Source organism: Anopheles coustani, chromosome 2 (genome assembly GCF_943734705.1).
Source record: "Anopheles coustani chromosome 2, idAnoCousDA_361_x.2, whole genome shotgun sequence".
Lineage (NCBI taxonomy): Eukaryota > Metazoa > Arthropoda > Insecta > Diptera > Culicidae > Anopheles > Anopheles coustani.
Window position 1 is genome coordinate 92,530,296 of NC_071289.1, and position 18,131 is coordinate 92,548,426.

The following is an 18,131-nucleotide window of genomic DNA, read 5'->3' on the forward strand; positions in this document are numbered from 1 at the left end:
CCACCCAGAGTGGTGTTTGGTTTTCCGGTTCCGGGCCAACATTTTCCCGATTCGAACCGAATTTTCCCTTCACCGGTGCGCGGGCGTGTGTGACCCCCGAAAAGAAAAGCGTGTCGGTAAACCGTGTATCGCTACTAAATCTGGTTTGATTTTATCATTTTTTAAAATAATCATTTTCGTTAGAAACACTACCAGTTACGGAATAAGGTTTGAAATTAAAAATCAAAAATACGGTGTTATGAAAACACGCTATCGAAAATATGCCATTTTTTTGTTTGCTACTAATGACTAAAGCACGTTATTAAGTATTCCTGCTCGACTGTTATTTGCTTGGATGCGGGCACGCTTCAAACAAAAAGTGGATGGCGCTCGAGAAGTAGAAACAAAACTGGGCCGTCGCCGAGAGCGTCGAAATCGTTGACGCTCCCCCCCGACACCCTCGTTAAAATCTATTCCTATTCCGATCCGTTTTTTAGTATAACCATGTGTCCTTTTAAGTTGAAAAAAAAATATGTGCGGAATCTTCCCTAACTCCGCCAACTCCCCCGTAGCGTTCGTTTGATTAGTTGACTAAGTGTTCGATTTTCTACCTTGTTACCCTTACACAAGACGCTTGGAAGCTCTAAATCTGGGGACTGGCTCTAAACCAATGGCACGTGGCGGCGTTTTAATTTACTACTCGTTCTCCGTTGTGCGTTTCGTTTCATTGCACACAATTTACACTTCTTGTGCGCTTGGTTTTAAGGTAAGGCATGTAGATTTCCTTGTTTGGCAAACGTTGGCATCTTTTTAGCTACAATTACTTTTGTTTTTACCCGAAAAAGGAAGCAGCGTTACAATAAATCTCTTTAAATCTGCAAAAATACTGGCTAAGGCGCACTTCTCGTGTATTATATCCGTCGCGTCACGTTTCGTGAAGGCAAATTGTGATTAAAAAATCCCTCGAGGCACATTCGTGAGTTTCGCTCGTGTTTCGTTTATCGTGTTCGAACAACAGTGTGCCACAAACACAAAAAAATACATAAAAACCACACACACGGTTTGTTGACTTAGAATTAGGAGGTGTTTTTACTTTTTCTCTCGTTAGATACAAATTTTCCTTCCTCAAACGAATTAAAAGGTTGTGTTAGAAAAGTGTGGCACATTTCGTGTTGGTTACATGTTTACATCGGAGGGGGGGAAAAAAGGAGGAACCGGGCAGCAAATGGTACCCGAAAACGAAAAGGCTTAAGTTTAATAATTCGCTTTGTTTAGTAAAATTTAGTTACACGCTACCATAACTACACACTATCGTACACACTTACGGACTACAACAAGGGGTCAACAAGAATCGGGCGGCGGAATTGGTACGAAAAAATTACACACAAATAAAACCGCTCGAATAAACCGGTTCGAATTACAATAATTAGTGCAAAAACACAACTTTACACACGCACGAATTTAGACATGGGGGGGAGGGCAAGGAAGCCACGTGGGAGACCATTGTCGATGTTTACTTCCATTCCGTACCGCCACCACCGCCGGACGATTTCATGGTCGTGGAGGAGGACGTCGAATGGTGATGAGAGGAGGAGGTGGTCATCATCTGGATCTTTTTGGTCTGGACGATTTGCTGCTGCTGGTGCTGCTGTTGTTGGCTGCTGACGGTTGACGATGACGCACGTTGCTCCATCATTGTCCGGTTGAGCATGGTGGCATCGGTCGGTGCGCCACTGTCAAAGAGACTAACGTTTCCATTTTTAATCGGATGTACGGAAGGTGAACCCCCCGGGTTGGTGGTTGAGGTGGTGGTGCGAAGGAAGTGTTGCTGCTGATGCTGCTGATGTTGCTGCTGATGTTGCTGCTGATGCTGATGATGGTACGGTTGAGTGCTAGCGGCGTTAAAGGAGGCACTAGTAGTGGCGGCGGTAGCAGGATTAAAGCTACTATTCGAACTTGCGGATGTTGGCGTGCCAACGTTGTTATTGTTGTGCGGTGGCGTGCCGGCAAACCTTGGCTGTTGCTGATACTGTTGCTGTTGCTGCTGCTGCTGTTGCTGCTCTTGTCGTAGATCGTGCTGATCTAGGTTAAGCTTGGCAAACTTCTGCTCCACGGTGGTTAGCGGGTTGGGATTAGTAGTACTGTTGGCATTCTGGAAGACACGGGTTTCGTATCTGTTGCCGTTGTTACGTTTTGGCGCGCGCGAGCAGGGGTGGGGAAAGGCAAACAGGGTAGGGTGGGGGGGTAACAATCACAGGCGATAAGGGATCAAACGGAGCACGAAAGAGTGGAAGAGAAAAAAGAAACGAAAAAAAAACATTGGTTGGTTTAGGTTAGGGTTGCGATTATGCGATTACGACTAAGAATAGTTGAGAGAATCAGGTATTAAATTGGATGATGATGACTATTACAATTACAAGGGTGAAAGGTTTCATGATGCTTGAGAACTATACAGAAATTGGGGAAATTGAGTGAGATTAGGCCAGGGAAAGAGACGAAAAATATGTCACAAAGTGACACCAGCGTTTTACATCTCAGTTAGCAAACCCGGCAGTATGCGTAGAACATCAAACAATGCTAGCCTACTGTAATTGATGTTGAATCATCAAACCTCCTTCAAATTGGAACACAAACGAGTCAATTTTCCACTACTTTTACCTGTACCCCTCGACTGGTAGTCAACTATCATTGCGGTAGATCCTAGAAAGCGACGAATTGCCTACTTGATCCGTTTGCGTTGCCATTTGGAGGTTTGACGATTCAACATCCAAAACTTTACAGTAGGCTAGCATTGTTGGATGTTCTACGTACACTGCCGGGTTTGTTAACTGAGATGTAAAACGCTGTAAGTTTGTTTAGAAAGTATTATTGGTTCTTTACTTCATAGCATGGATTATTATTATCACCACCACCATCACCACCATTTGCTTATTTTACAATCCAGCCGTAAAAGAACATTTGTGGCCAATGAAGTCAGTCACAGCTGATATAAAATTATAATCGTACCATGCGGTTTTTGTGAGGTTTAAAAAGAGAAATATACGAAGATTAACTACTTTTAGATAAGGATGGCATAGGGAAAATTGTCAGCTTTTCCTGTTTCTTCTTACCGAAGAAATAAAGAAATGTAGACGTTTATGTGACGAAAAAGGAAAGAAATACATTTCCCAAAGGGGAAAAGCCTACTATGTTCAGCGCTGTGGGAGAGCTTACCTTGTGGTGAATCCTTCGTACGTTTGCGGGGCGCTACCACCATTGGTGTGCGGATGCTGCTGCGTTGGGGACGAGCGGAACGTACTCATCGGTTGCACCTTGTTCTGGAGGTCTTGTATGGCGGCATCGAATTGCGTCCGGTTGAACTTGGATGCACTGAGGTTAGCGTTTTCGACGCGTGTCGTGTCGTACGCACGGTTCAGCATCGAGGGTGAAACCAGCGCCGAAGGGGACTTTAGCGCGTCCGATTGGTACGGTTTCGGGACGGCGTTGGCTGTGAGCAGCTGACTTCCCTGAGCTCGCTGCAGGCTGGGACTTCCCGGTGAAACGGTTCCGTGAAGACGAGGCATGGTGCTCGCACCACCGGGAGACCCACCAATACCACCGGCCGGGGAGGAGTACGTTCCCGGTTTCGGTAGTGTTTGCGGTGGCTTCGGTGAAGTGGACTGGCCGTAGCCAGCGAACGGTGGCGGTGCAATGCCACCCTCGTCACTCTCGTCGGTTGTGAAGCCACCTCCCAGCTTCTGCCGGTACTTCGCGTGCCGGATGGCGATCAGTTTGTTCTTCGCTTCCTCCAGCTGTCGTTCGCGCATTAGGATCTCCGAGCGGGCATTGATTTCTTGCGCCATGCCGTCCACCATGTTCCGGTTCAAGCGCAGCGTATGCTCCTCCTCTCCCTCGATCGCTTGCTGGGCGGCTTGAACCAGCTTGTCAGTCGACTTGATCACCGCATTACCGGCCGCCTGCAGTCGCCGTCCCGTCTCCGAGTTGGGATCCGACTTCACCTTGCACGCAATCAACAGCTGGGCGGTCGAGCTGGCCACCTGTTTGGCCGAGGAAATGAGCATCTCCTCCGTGCCAACTCCCTGGACGAGGTTCTGGGCCGCCTCGACGAGACTGTGGGTGGCCGCAGCAACCAACCGGGCAGCCGATATAAGTCCCTCCGACCACTGGCCATCGTCCGACGATGTCAGCGGGCGCTTGGCCACCTTGCCTTGGTCGATCAGCTCACGCTGGGCCGCATTGGCAGCGCGGACCAGCGACGACGATGCCGCCATAATGCTCTTGGCCGCCTCCAGAATCATTTCATCAAAGTTTAGATTTTCATCCGCCTCCTAAAAAAGCACAGATATAATAGAAAGGGAGGTAAGTACAAGCACTCAAGAAAGGGATGATTAAATAAGTCTAAAGTTAGTAAAACAACGCATACAAGCTGAGAAGAAAAACCAAAACGATTGAAGAAATGAAACAAAACAAAAGCCAAATGGAATCAACCAATTGAATGAGGAAAATAAAATTTGCTTGTTTTAAAACAAGTGAAACAAAAATTATTAAATTTAAATTCGCAAGAAAAATGAAACGCTTTATTTATATTGTTATTTCACAACCAAATATCTTTTACCAGAAAGAGTACTTTCACTCCGTTGATTTTATTTTTGATAGCACAAACACTTCACGGGAAGTGTTAACTTTGTTTCACAACTGATTTTCCGATGACCAACGATAATCACAGTAATAATATGTTTGATTCCTGGGTGATAGTAGAAAACTTAACAACCAAGAATATCAAACATATCTCACCGTAAACTATCCAACCTTAGTAAACCTCCACCAGCGAAGTTTTGTTAGAAGGAGACGAATTGGGGTTATGGAGAACGGGTGGGAAGGTATTGGAAGGGATAAAGTGGTTAAAAAATCCTACGAGAAGCACACTCTTACGAGTCTGAGATGTTAGTTAACGGACACTTTGGCACGTGCGATCGATATTATTCGACTTACCTTCACCTCCTGTCGTCGTGGGCGCAGGTTGGCCAGCTTCTTGGCGGCCGCTTCGATCGATGCAGCCGCACCCAGCAGTTCGTTCTCCGCAATCACCGTCGGATCGTCCGGATCGACCCAGTCCGAACCCTTGAGCAGCTGCGCCATTCCGACCAGATCCGTCACGCACATGGCAACGCGTCGCGAAAGCTGCATCCGCTCGTCGGCCGTACAGTGATTCAGGATGCCCTCGAGCAGATCACGGTACGCGATGGCCACGGCCGAGCCGGCGTCGAGCGTGCGCTGGCGCAGTTCCGCCGTATCCGCGCACGACCAAGCGACCGACTTGCACACGATCAGCATGTCCGAGATCGTTTTGCGACCGAGGTTGGCGGCGGCGGCGATGTCCGCCTGCAGATTGGAGGCACCGGCCGACACCGCCTTGGCCGTGGCCGCCGTCACGTGCTTGGTGACGTTGATCAGGTCTTCCGGGCGCGACAACTGCTGCATGCTCGAGCGCATCATCTCCGGGGCGAACTGCATCGAGCGGAGCTCCTGCGAAATGGCGTCCACCGTGGCTTCCATGGCGCGTGTGCCGCGCGTGTGTTCGTCTTCGACGGCCTTCACCGTCTTAAGCAGCGAGGTGACATTCATCACCATAACCTAAGCTCACGGAAGAGGTGTAGAGGAAGATAGAAATCGATATTAAAAATTGGATGTCGTCCGGCGCGGAATGAACAGTCGTTAGTGAGAAAATAAACACAGCAGCGGTTAGATGAAATATTAAACAAGCGAGATTGGATGAAATATTTTGAGAAACTGGGAAACTCTGTTGTTTTCTTTTGACGTTAATTGACTATGTTTTAATTTGGTTCTTTTAGGCACATTTATTTACCCCTGTGATTGCAATTCTTTCATCAAGATATTTCATCCCTTTGATTAGGGACAACACACTATCACATCTCTACGTGGCGATAGCATATTTTTCCCTTCATCAAAAGTTTATATAAACGGAAACATATTACCTACAGTTGCGCTCGATTTCATTTCTGTGTTTTTCTGTTCTAATCCCGCAGTGTTTCATTTTATGCAAATTTCCTCGATTCCTGTCGGCCGACACATACACACACACATCACACACACGGGGACATACATTCACACAGCATAATGGAGAGAGGCGGAAATCAAACGTCGGCCAGGAAGGAAAGGGCAGAGTCCGGTTCAAAATCAGCATTTTGGAGAAAAGCGGTGCGAATAACTCTCGAGAGGGGCACAAAGAGGAACACAAGTAACGGCTGCACTTGGGCGGGGGGTGTTGATAAATACATAGAATACATTTATTTCCGAAACATAAAAAAACACCACATTGAACGGCCATAGAGTAAAAGCGGGATCCCTTGGGGGAATTGTTCTTCTAATAATAAATACTAGTTCTTTTTTTGAATGACACTTAAACCAGCGATCGAAGGGGCAAACAACAAGTATGTGTTTGGGGGGAAATCGCTCAGAACACGCCATCGAACAGGGTCGGTACGGTGGACAGAAGGCGCAACAGTTCTTCCTCCTGATCGCAAAGCCACCAGGCGGCGGCCAACTGCGATTCGACGCCCAGTTGCTGCTGTTTGCAAAAAGTAACCGACGGATTGGGTTGGGTTGGTTGTGTTGATGAATGTGTGGGCAGACAGCAGTGGTGTAGCGGATGAGGGGGTGCAGTTGGAATGAAAGAAAGAAAGAGAGAAAAAAATGGGGACACAGAACCAATAGGTGGAACAGTTCTCTACAATTTTTCTTTTCGGGGGAATGGGTGGAAATAGCGTGAAGAGTTTGGAGGAGAGATTGAGATCTGGGAAATCTCAAAAGGGTGACAGTAGAGTAGCCATTTCATCATTCCACAAAGCGTACAACAACGCAGATGCATAGTAGGCACAACGATTGCACTCGCCTACTAGAGATACGTTCACATAGCAACTACAACTACACGAGACGATGCCGACTAAAGCTCGAGGGTATTAAAGGATGTACGCAATCGGGTTAGGGTTGCACGGTACGAGCGGCTCGTGCGGACGTGTGTTTGCTCTGAGTGTGGTGGTGGTGGGTGTGGTGGTAAATGTACTGTTGGCCAACATTCTCCTCCTCCGGACGATACCCGGCCAGCACGGACATGCTCGTCTCGGTGAGGCACAGTTCCCGTATCATCTGTGGAAATGGAATGGAATGGAACGGAATGCAAGTCACAGGCGGCGAGACGATAATGGCGCAGTACCCTTAAAACACCAAACCCAAGGCATTGAGGAATGGTGGTTGGATTCGGAAGGAAACCCCACAGCGTAGGATGTTTTTTCATTGTGGAAAAGGGAAATCATTCTTCGATCCGTTTTTGGCCACAGAGTTTGAAACATATTCTTAGTGAAATCCTTATGGTCGGAGGATTCCATCAAGTGGTATTCTCAGTGGTATAGCACCTAAGTAGGCCTTTATCCGTGGGGATGCAACCAATATTAGTTCCATACCCTCAACACTACTTTTATCTATCGAGCATATCGTTAGAGCATTCCAAATACTACGAAACGGTCATTCCAACTTCTACGTAGTTTACCCCTAGAACAAAGCCGCTTGTTACGGCAATCGATCAATTTGTTTAATCCTCCAACCACGATTTACGTTTCCAAATAATATGGGGATGCGGTTAAGTACGAGCAGTACAATTTCCATTCGATTCTAAGTAGGTAAGTGGTTCGGTGGCGACTCCACTGGTCGGTACTCTACGCCTTCTACTATAACATGCAGGACGAGCAAAACAAGACGGGGTATTTTCAGTCAACTACATTCCCTTGGCATTCCACAAGACGTCACGAGCAGTATAACCTCATTCCATCGATTTCCAAGCAGAGTTGATACAAAGATGCGACGGGAACTTAAACGATGAAAATAAGGGGACAGGTGCGTGTGTGAAAGAGAAGAAACAGTAGGAGGGAGATAGTGATAGAGAGAAGAAGAGACGAAATAGATCCCGCACTGCATGCACAACGGACATTAAACCACGCACGCAGATTGTGATCTCTGAAGCGGAGACACTTTCCTTCCCTTCGACGAAATGCGACACTCTTGTTGATTCCACAATATTCCGAGGACACACGAATGTACATGTGCCGTGGTGTGCGTGTGTGTGTGTGTTTATGTGGAACGAGAACGAGGTACTACAAAAGGACGATCATACGAATCGAAAGAAATCGTAGCGAAACTGTAAAACTATGTCCGTGTTGATTATGCTAATTAATGGGGCTCTATAACGGACGTGTGCTTGGCTTGAGTTAGGATGTGGGATGATATGGAATGCGCGACGCATTTGAAAATGACGGTTTCGTTTGAAGGGGGGCTGGTTGTCTCTTTTTAAGAATGTTGTGTTTGAGTCAAAAGACCAAAATATTAAAAAACAAATATTTGTCGGTTATTGCTTTCGATTAGAACGATATTAACATAAATATATATATACAGATTGTCCCGAGTGTCTCGGACTTGGGTGTTAAGTGTTTGATTAGATCAGGCGAAGCAACGTTTTCGGGGTGTACGATTTGAACGGGGACAGTGAAGCTTAGTAATAGTGTTGCATTGTTTTAAGTTGTATTTTTGTCTAAAACATGTTAGGTTAATTGTATTGATAATTTTAAATTTAGACACATAACTTGGCAGCGATTGCGATAGCGACCGAACCAAACGAAAGTGACTCTCTCTAAGTGCCCAATCGGACGCAACGTGCTTCGAAGTAACGGTTAATCACGAGAGTTTCGGTTTAGGAAAAGCCAATAGAGTAATCTTGCACAATGCAGAACAAAGTTTGTGTTTGTGTATTGCAAAGGACACATAAGACAACCGTTGGCCGGAAACGAGGAGGGTGCGTACACGCGTTTAAAGAGGGGGCTTGCACATTGATTGCGAGCAAAGACATCGAAACTGCGCGCATGCACTTTGGTATTGGGATGGGAATTTGGAATAAAACCAAACGAAACGAGGCATTCTGGAGGAAAGTGGTGTGTCGATGCAAAGGCTGCGGGGATGATGGGGTTGGGCGAAACGAAAAACAAAAATGGGGCAGTGAAGTGTGACAGGGGGTTGGAGGGAGGGAATGAGAAAAAATATAAACAAAAGAAAACAAAAACTGAACAAAACGAACATACCTTAGCGCTATCTTTCAAATCATTCATAGCTGGATCGTTAATGGGCTTGCCGGAGGCGAGTTTAGTAGCGTTTATTAGCTCACCGAGTGCAGCGGCAACGTCTTTGACCGCGTTTATCACCATCACTTGCGAGTCGGGCTGTCCGGAACCGAGCGAGGCGGCACCATGCTTGACGGCGTCGGCTAGTTGCACTAAAAAATCGGAGAGGAGTGTCAGTATATCGCTTCCATCACGATGAGAATCAACTTACGAATGGTTGTTACTGCGTTCTGGGCTGCGGCAGCCAGTTGGTCCTGTGTACCGGCAGCTCCGGCCACGAGAATCTTGGTGTCCTCGACGAGTGCCTTGGCCGTTTTGAGGATGTGCTCACGGTGATCGGAGAACTTGCCGTCCTCGTCGCTCGATTGCAGAGTTCCGGCCGTGGCGAACATGATCGTCGTGTCGAGGTCGCTGATGATCGCCGAAACCGTGCTCGATGCGTTGATGCACGCTTGGGTGCCGCGAGACCCGGCCTGCAGGGCGGCCAGCACCTGGGCGACCTTCTCCGAGACGTCGCGGGCACCGCGCGAAATTTCCACCAATCCGCTGCTGTCATCCTTCCGGATGCCCGTCGTCGACTGGATAAGTACGTTGACCGAGCGACCCAGGTCCTGCACCGTGTTGCGAATGCGTATGGCCACATCCGGCGTGGTGGTGAGGGCCGAAGCGCCGATCGCATCCTGTGCCAGCTGCGTGTAATGGTGCGTCATCTCAACGCACAGCTGAGCCAACTTCGACGGGTCGATGGCGGCCTTCGCGTTGATTTCGTTCGCATACCGAGCGATCTCCTTCGCACTCTGGACCATACGCGTCTGGTAGTCGACGTAGGTGTCGTTAAGTGACGCTCCGAGGAACGACTGGCGCTTGTCCGAGATGCGCGACATCGAGCGAGATATTTGCTCCATCAGTCCCGTCACGACACCGTTTTCCGTCGAGAGTCGTTCCACCGTAGCGTTCAGCTCTTGGATGGCCTCCCGCGTCGACTCGACCGCTTCATCCAGCTCCGGGTGGAGTTGGTTCGCCCGTGGATTACCTCCCGCACTTTTGGCCGTCTGGACGAGCTGCGCGCAGCATTCCACGACCGACTTGACCTGGTTAATGAGCACCGTCTGCTGGCCGGAGTGGACAAGCTGCGAGCACGCACCGATCACACCGTTCGTCAGTGGGACGATATGCTTCGCGATTTGATTGACGGCGTGGCCAAGACTTTCGGCGTTCTTCTTTGCCGACGACTTGACCGGCTCGAGGCGATCGATCAGTTCGGAGGCCGCATTCAACGATTGGTTCGTGAAGCCCTGCAGGTTGCTGTCCTTGCGCTGCGGCAACCCATCAACACCGACGGCCAGCGCGGCCGAGTTGAGCTCGCGCGAACAATCCTTCAGCACCTCCAGCACCTGATCGCACTGCATCTGTCCGGGGGCCTTCTCGCGGATGCTGGTGGCGAGCATTTTAATGCTATCCGACACGTTGCGGCTGTGGATGGCCAGCTGCTGCCAAACGGGTGGGTCCGTTGGCGTGAGGGCAAGCACCTTCGCCGTGCGTACCATATCGACGGCACCATCCAGGATACCGCGACCAGCCGATAGGATCGGTTCCTGCGCCTTACGTCCCTCGGTGGAGATACGTGCCGGAATCGAGATGAACTCCGGAGACGACGCAAAGTGACACAGAGACGAGACGGCTTCCAGCAGTGGTTCGGTAGCCGCCGCACAACGTTGACGCGAGGCGGGGCTGTAATCTTGATCGAGCGCTTTAATTTCGCGTACCAACGTGGCGGTCGAGTTGGCAACCTCTTTGGCCGCTTGTACGAAATGACGCTTTGCGACGGGGTTGGTGGTGGTTGAGCTAGCGTTACGGCAAGCGTTGCACAAGGCCGACGTGTGCTTCGCAATGATGGTCGCCGCGGAAAGAACTTGCTGCTGCGACGATGATTGACCGCGCAGGATGTCGCAACTCTGGCGAATCGCTTGCGAGGCGCGGGCATACTGCGCTTGATCGACGATTCCCGGGCGCCCACCAACGCTGGTCGGGTTCGAAACACCGACGAGGTAAGCAGCCTGGGCCGCCGACTCAATCAATCCCCGGATCGATTCCGAAACCGAGTTAACCGAATGGCCAAACTCGACGTGCTTCGAGTTCTTTGCGTTGTTCGCAATGCCTGTCATTCCGTCACCAAGGGCGCGCGATTTTTCCAGCACCGTATCGAGACAATCGAAGTATCCCTGGTCGGTCAGTGACTCCTGGGGCGATTCGAGCAACGGTCGGAGCGACTCGATGCTACGGATTGCACTATCGCACTCCTTCTGACCCGGAGCTGCCTGAGTGCAGACATCCACCAGCCGGTTGATGCTTTCGGTGACCATACGTGCCGCCGAAGAGAGTTCATTCTTGGCATTCGGACGATCCGGATCACCGGCCACGTAGCGGGCCGTTCCGAGCAAACTGATCGATTGATTCGATACACCCCGAAGTGAGTTGACAATCTCCTCGCGAGCTCGCACCTCACCGGTTTGTCCAGCCATCTCTAGCGTCACGGTGAGCAGTTCCTTATACGCCTGACAGAACTCTTGACTCGTGTTGGCCAACTTGATGGAACTATCGTACGACTGAGCCACCTGCCCTCCAGCCACGTTCAACTGATCAGCAGCCGACTTCAGTTCGTTTTGCAGCTGACCGTACGCTCGATCGGAAGGTGGATATTCGCCCGTGTCAAGGATGCTGCGCAAATCGCTGATCGTCTCGAACGCTTCGTTGATGTCCTTCACACCCGGCAAGCAATCGATCGTGCGACCGAGCGAATGTTTCGTACGCTTGATCGCAATCAGCAGCGCCTCCTGGTTGTCCAGATTCTGCAGCGTTCGCTGTGCTTCCTCGATCACGCGGAGCGAATCCACGATCACCTCATCGGCACAGTCGACCACGGCCGGATTCTTCGTCGTCACCAGCACGCCCCGAACGCTCTTGGTGTAGTCACCGAGCGCGAGCGCAGTATCCCGACCGGCCACTCCGGCGTACGTCCTATTGCCCTGCTGTGCAGCCGTCGCCAACTGGTGCATCGATACATCCACCGAGTTGCTGGCGGCGGCCAACTGCTTGAAGCAGCTGTCGGCCGTCTCACCCGGGAGCGGCCGAAGGCTACCTTCCTGCGCAGCACGGCGCGTGTCGTTCAGCACATTGCGAAGGTTACGCACGGCTTCCAGTGCTGCGTCCAGTTCGTTTCCACCGCAAGCCTCCCGGGCACGATGTGCCGCCAGACGAAGATCGTGAATGGCATGCGTGAGATTGACGGAACACCGGCCAAGCTGTTGTGAAGCCGCCTGATCCATCACCGTCGGTTGGAGCTCTCGTGCCGACGCAGCCATCTGTGCACCCGGCTCGAGGAACATCTCTGAGGCGTCGATAAGACCCAGCTGTGCATTCGGATCGTCCGGGCGCGATAGGGTGCTCTTTACTCCGGCCACAAGCCGCGGGATTTGATCCGCCACCGCCTGGCAGTCCTGCAGCAGAATCTCCTTCGTCTGCACGTCATTGCTGTGGATGAGCGAGTTCTGAGCGGCCGTAATGCACTGCGTGGCGGATGATGCTGCCTGCTTTGCGCACTGCTCCAACCGACCAATCAGCTGCCGCTTTATCGCGGGTGTGTTCGCCGTCGTCGTGGTAATGACACGCAATTCCTCCGCTGCCGCACGAAGCGTTTCCTGGTGGCCAGAATCGTGCGGATTGCCGGCGCACAATCGAGCCGCCTCGACCATCCGGGCCGTTGCGTCCGCCAGCTGCTTTGCCGCCTCGAGCAGCTTCCTCTGCATGTTGGAATCATTCTGGCTTTCCGCCTCGCCTTTGATGCTCTGGATCAGCTGCGCCGTCGCTTTGCCCAGCTGCTGCGCCTGGCGGATCATCTCCTGTGGGTCCGACGAGGAGACGAGAATGTCCGTCGCTACCAGCACGTTGTCGACCGGGTTTTCATTCTCCACCCGTCGTGCCTTCTCACGTGCACTTAGCTTGATGTGCTCCAACAGATCGGTGAGGGACTTCGAGACGTCTTTGGCCGCGGCCGTAAGATCACCACGCAACTGTTGATTGTCCGTCGCTTCGTTGCAGACTTCGGCCAGATGGGCGACCGCTTTGGCCACTTCTCGAGCGGCTGCTTCGAGCTGCTCGCGACAGGCCGGACTCTGGATCGTCGGTGCAACGACACGGGCACACGCAACCAACTGACTGGTGGCCAAAGCGCACTGGCTAGCAGCTCCAATCACTACGATGTATTGGAAGGAAAATAAATTAAATTAATTTTTGAAGAATTATTCGATCCGGAAACAACTCAGTACATACCTTTATTTCTGGTCGCCTCGTCTTCCGTAACGGCCGCAATCGATTTCGCTTTCAGCACCAACGCAGCGGTCGTGTTGGCAACGGCCTTGGCCAAGCTCAGCAGCATGTCGTGCAGCTCACGGCTCTCGATACTCTCCTCCCCGATCGTGCTCAATACCTGACCGCTCGCCTCACCAACACGCGTCGCCGCATTCAGCAGATTCTGGCGCGGTTCCTTGCTCTCCGGTTCGGCCGACTTCAGCAGATCGCTGAACGCATTGCACAACTTCCGGGTCGCCTCGAGCAACTTATCGCCGGTGCAATCGTCGTCCATGAGCGCCGCAATCAGGCGCACCTCCTTCGTTACCTCCGGGATGCTCTGGGTGATTTGCGATACCGCCGCACCGACCGCTTCGTGGTCGATCTCGTCCGGCTGCGAGGCCGTTACCACCTGCGCCGTGGCCGCATTCATCGTCGCCAGATGCGTCGTGACCGTCTGCTTCGAGGTGTCGAGCGTTTCCTCACGCCACTGCAACGATCCGGGATCGGTACCGAGCGGTGGCAGCTGGACCTTCGTTTCCAGATCCTTCTCGGCCTGGTTGAGCGCATCCTGCCCGGCGGAAATGTACCCGAGCAGAGCACGCTGTGGCTCCGACAGAACCGAACTGATGCGAGTTTGTTGTAACTGTAGATGATGAAGTGGCAAGAAAATATAAACATATGTCCGATAGGGGGAAAACGAAATTAGTTTGCGATAACCATTTTTCTTAGTTGTATAAACATGTAGTAATGTTATGGGGTTTGTGTGAGTGTGTGTATGTGTTTCTCATTGTTAGATGTTGGTGCATGAAGTGTACTGTTTCACGTTAGTGATGTTATCTACTTTAACATATTGAAACAAAATCGTAATTCACCTACGTCTGGAAGTTTGTATTGATTCAAGTTCGATTCGGTTAGAGTTTGGGGTTAGACAACAATATTACGCAGCGTGAAACGAAATGGAGAACAAGAAACAACAGGCTGATGATACGATCAATGGAACATTTTCTAAGAAATTAATTGTTAGCTGATGGTAAACGTACAGAATTAGAAATTATATAGCAAAAATAAAGGATAACTCTCACCATTGGCGGCTGATGAGCCAGATTGACCTGTCCAACGATGGCACCGTACTGTATCGATTGCATCTCACCAGTACCGTACGATCGTTCGCCTACTTTCACACACACACACGCACACACACACACATACACAAATGCGCACACAATCATAAGGGATGGGGCATCAACAGAACGACCATTGTAACGGAACGGAAAAAGGGTGATGAACGAAACGTAAAAATATAGAAAAGAGATAAAAAAAAGGATAAAATTAAAAATTATTCAAGCATATGAAGATAACGTATGGAAATAGTAAATATATGGACGTAAAACTGAAAAGACTCTATAATGTGTCCGGTAAAGGCGAAACTTACCGTCAGTTCCCCGCATAACGGCTGGCTTGGCAATGGAATGGGTTTCCACCTTGCCGGACTTGTTCGTTTCCTCGTGTTGCAGGAAGGTGGCTCTAAAAAAGAACAAGGCAGAAGTTAGATTGTGCCGATGGTCGGTCATTGGCGTTAGTTGTTGACCATTATGATGGGTGATGAAGTGTGACAGTTATGTTCGTCATGAAAAGAAAAAGTCCCCCGTTTAAAGACACTTAAATTTAATCACCGTCTAACGGAAACAATTGCTACGACAAACATTTTCTATCCATCGTTCATACACCTTGATATGGTCAACGTTTAGGCTGCACCGGATGACCCGGTGCTCAGCGTTTCTTTTACTCACTTCGATGGTGCAACACTTTCCTCCACCATGGTCGATCCTTCGTCACCTTCGATGCCGAAATGGTCCTTCGCTTGCTTCTTCTTGAGAATGATATCGATGTAGCCGGCAATCAGCTGCACGATCTGCTCCGCTTCCGTCGTCTGTACGGAGTAGTACGAGTCGGCGTAGTCTCCAAAATCGAGCGTGAACGTGTTCGGCGAAGCACCCCATCGGCGCACGGTGGTGAGGGGCCAGGATTTTAGAATTTCCTTCGTCAACTCATCCAACCGCAACACGGAGTCCTTCGTGACGCCCAGCAACCGTGGTACGAGCTTGTTCTTGCCGGTCATCTTTTCCTTCACCAGGAAAAACGTCACTCCGTACGTCGGAAGCTCGCGGGCCGTCTTGGTGTAGCGGTACTTCGCATCCAGGTCCGACAGGCCGATGTGTTTGCGATGCTCGGCAAAGATCTTCCGCTCAATGTTCTTCGTGCGTACGTACGACGAGGGAAGGAATTCACGTAAGCTACAAGAGAAAAGGTTACAGGACAAGTTAGAGCAACAATAGAGACGGACTTATTGGGAAGGTACTTACTCTAAAAAGCCAGCTTTGTGTTTCGCTTCATTGTGGTCGCCAAACTGTATCTGAACCTGGATGCCCGCGAACTCACACGCCTTGTCCTGCGTGACGGGATGCGTTCCGTCCAGAATGGCATCGCGCGCCTGCACATACAACAGATTCAGCTGTACCGGGTCGCGCGAATCGATGTTCTGGTCGGAGTAGAAGAACTTGCGCCGCAGCAAAACCGTCTCCTGCTCGTCAATGCCCTGCTCGCGCAGCGTCTTCCCCACGTCCACCCAGTTGATTTCGTCGTCTGTGCGCAGCTTCTTCCGCAAGCTTTCCATCTTCGTGTCACGCTCCTTTTCCTGCGCCTTTCGGCGCAACGTCAGCGTGCTCGTGTTGGACCGGTTGTCGGGCTGGTTCTCGTTCTGTGACTCGGGATCCTCCCGCACCAGCCCATACTCCTCGTGGTTGGTGATGCCAATCTTCGTGCAAATGACCACCATCAGCTGCGAGACCGGCTGCGAGTCGTCCACCAGGATCGTCTTGACCGCACCGTCCAACATTCGGACGCGCAGCGTTCGGTGCTTCTGCCGGTACTCGAGCACGTCGTGATTGTGCAGCATGTAGTAGCCGAGGTTGCGGGCAGGCTCCAACCAAACGCCCTGGCGTGTGTCATCGTCCGCTAGGAACAGGCCGAACTCTTGCGCCTGGCCCTGCACCGCCTCCGCGAACTTGTCCTTAATGATACGGCAGGCATCGAACACGGTCGTGTTCGGGTCGAACTGGATCGTCTTTGTCACCCGGCCTCCCTCGAGGCTGATCCGCAGCGAAAGTGTGGACATTTTCCTGCCCCTCGACCACTGCCGGCTATGTCTTCTTCGACGATTGCAACAGATCTGGTTGTCGCCTTAACGACACTAAAGAGAGAGAGAGAGAAAAGTGAACACATTAGTTTAACGGCATATCCTTCCTTCATCGTTCAGAGTTAGGAGTTATGGGCAATGGAATGGTTCTGCTGTTGTTTATCTCTTATCACATTGCGCGTCACTAAACCCTTCGACCATCCCATCTTTTCAGCAACTCTCAACTCAACAAATGCCACAAACACATTTCGACACCAGCAGTGTTCGTACATAAATTGACCACAAGAGATCTCCTATCATCAACCTTTCCTCTTCCCGCCTCCGAACCAGGACACCGCTCGCGTCCGTGTGCCGCTGAAAGGACAACGAGCTCACACATGGTTCCGTGCTGGCGCCACTCCGGATGACGTCGAAATTGTCATAAATCAAATTTTATTGTCCACTACCCACCACCAGCAACACCGTCACCATCGCCAACTGTGATGAAATGCGGTTTTGTGGTCGACGGAAGTTGAGGAAAGCGAGGAAAAGCTGTCATCGATGGTACGCGAAGCGATTCGGCGTTGGAAGAAGGAGTAGAAGGTGGGTTTTTGCGAGTTTTCCACTTTTTCTTTTTACCCCTCGGCAGAGGTAGCCGAGAGCTTGCACATTAGCGGCTGGTAAACCACTCGAAAAACCACACACTACTCTTCCGAACACACACATACGCAAACGTACGGAGGATAATGAACGCTCCAAATCCAGTCAAGCAGTCAACAGTAGGCTATAGAAGTGTACTTTTGTTTGAACGAATTAAAAAAAAACATCAGTATCTCATGGAAGCGTAAAAATAATAGTAAACAATAAAAAAATCGCATAGGATTTAATGTAATAATTGAATATAGATGAATTTTTCAAAACATTTTATTCCCACCAAACACCTCTTAACGAACCACTGTGCAATAGGTGAAGAGCAAACGGGTGATAAATCGGCATTCGAGTGAAATGGGTAAGGCTAAAAAAGGGAACGTCAGGAAGACACAGAAGCAGAGGTTTGGAAGTGACTGATGGAAATCAATCGATAGAAAACAACACGGGAACCAGTTGGAAACATTCGCCAGCCGCAACACGGTGCGATAAAAAGCGCATCATCGTTGAGTTTTACCAACGAACACTTCAACCAGCAGCCTTCTTCTTATCGAGCCAAAAGGGGTCACATCACCTCTTCTTGCATTTTTGTGACGAAACAGAGATGTCCCCTCTTTTTTTCGCCTTTCCATCATTCTCGTTCCCGTCTCGTTGTCGTCCTCGTGAAAAACGGAAATTCCCGCGGAATGTCCTCTCGACGCATCGCCATAAGTCACGCAGCGATATCGCAGTCACGTTCACGGACGATTTTGTTTTCCTTCCTCCCGGTCGGCGGTACGATAAGCAAGCACTTG

The 18,131-nt window shown here is 50.4% G+C and overlaps 1 protein-coding gene across 1 annotated transcript in view; it reads right to left on the minus strand.

The window, feature by feature from the left end:
• Positions 1–128: 128 nt before the first annotated feature.
• LOC131263683 (talin-2) overlaps positions 129–18,131 on the minus strand; it is a 53,850-nt gene continuing 35,847 nt past the window's right edge. Inside the window, exons 3-12 of the mRNA XM_058265925.1 lie at positions 15,878–16,764; positions 15,305–15,808; positions 14,947–15,038; positions 14,597–14,685; positions 13,494–14,157; positions 9,376–13,416; positions 9,126–9,316; positions 4,972–5,613; positions 3,193–4,307; positions 129–2,153 (exon numbers count right to left, since the gene is read on the minus strand). Of these exons, the coding sequence (XP_058121908.1) occupies positions 1,493–2,153; positions 3,193–4,307; positions 4,972–5,613; positions 9,126–9,316; positions 9,376–13,416; positions 13,494–14,157; positions 14,597–14,685; positions 14,947–15,038; positions 15,305–15,808; positions 15,878–16,689 (8,811 nt within the window). The 5' untranslated portion in view covers positions 16,690–16,764 and the 3' untranslated portion in view covers positions 129–1,492. The remainder of the gene's footprint in view (positions 2,154–3,192; positions 4,308–4,971; positions 5,614–9,125; positions 9,317–9,375; positions 13,417–13,493; positions 14,158–14,596; positions 14,686–14,946; positions 15,039–15,304; positions 15,809–15,877; positions 16,765–18,131) is intronic.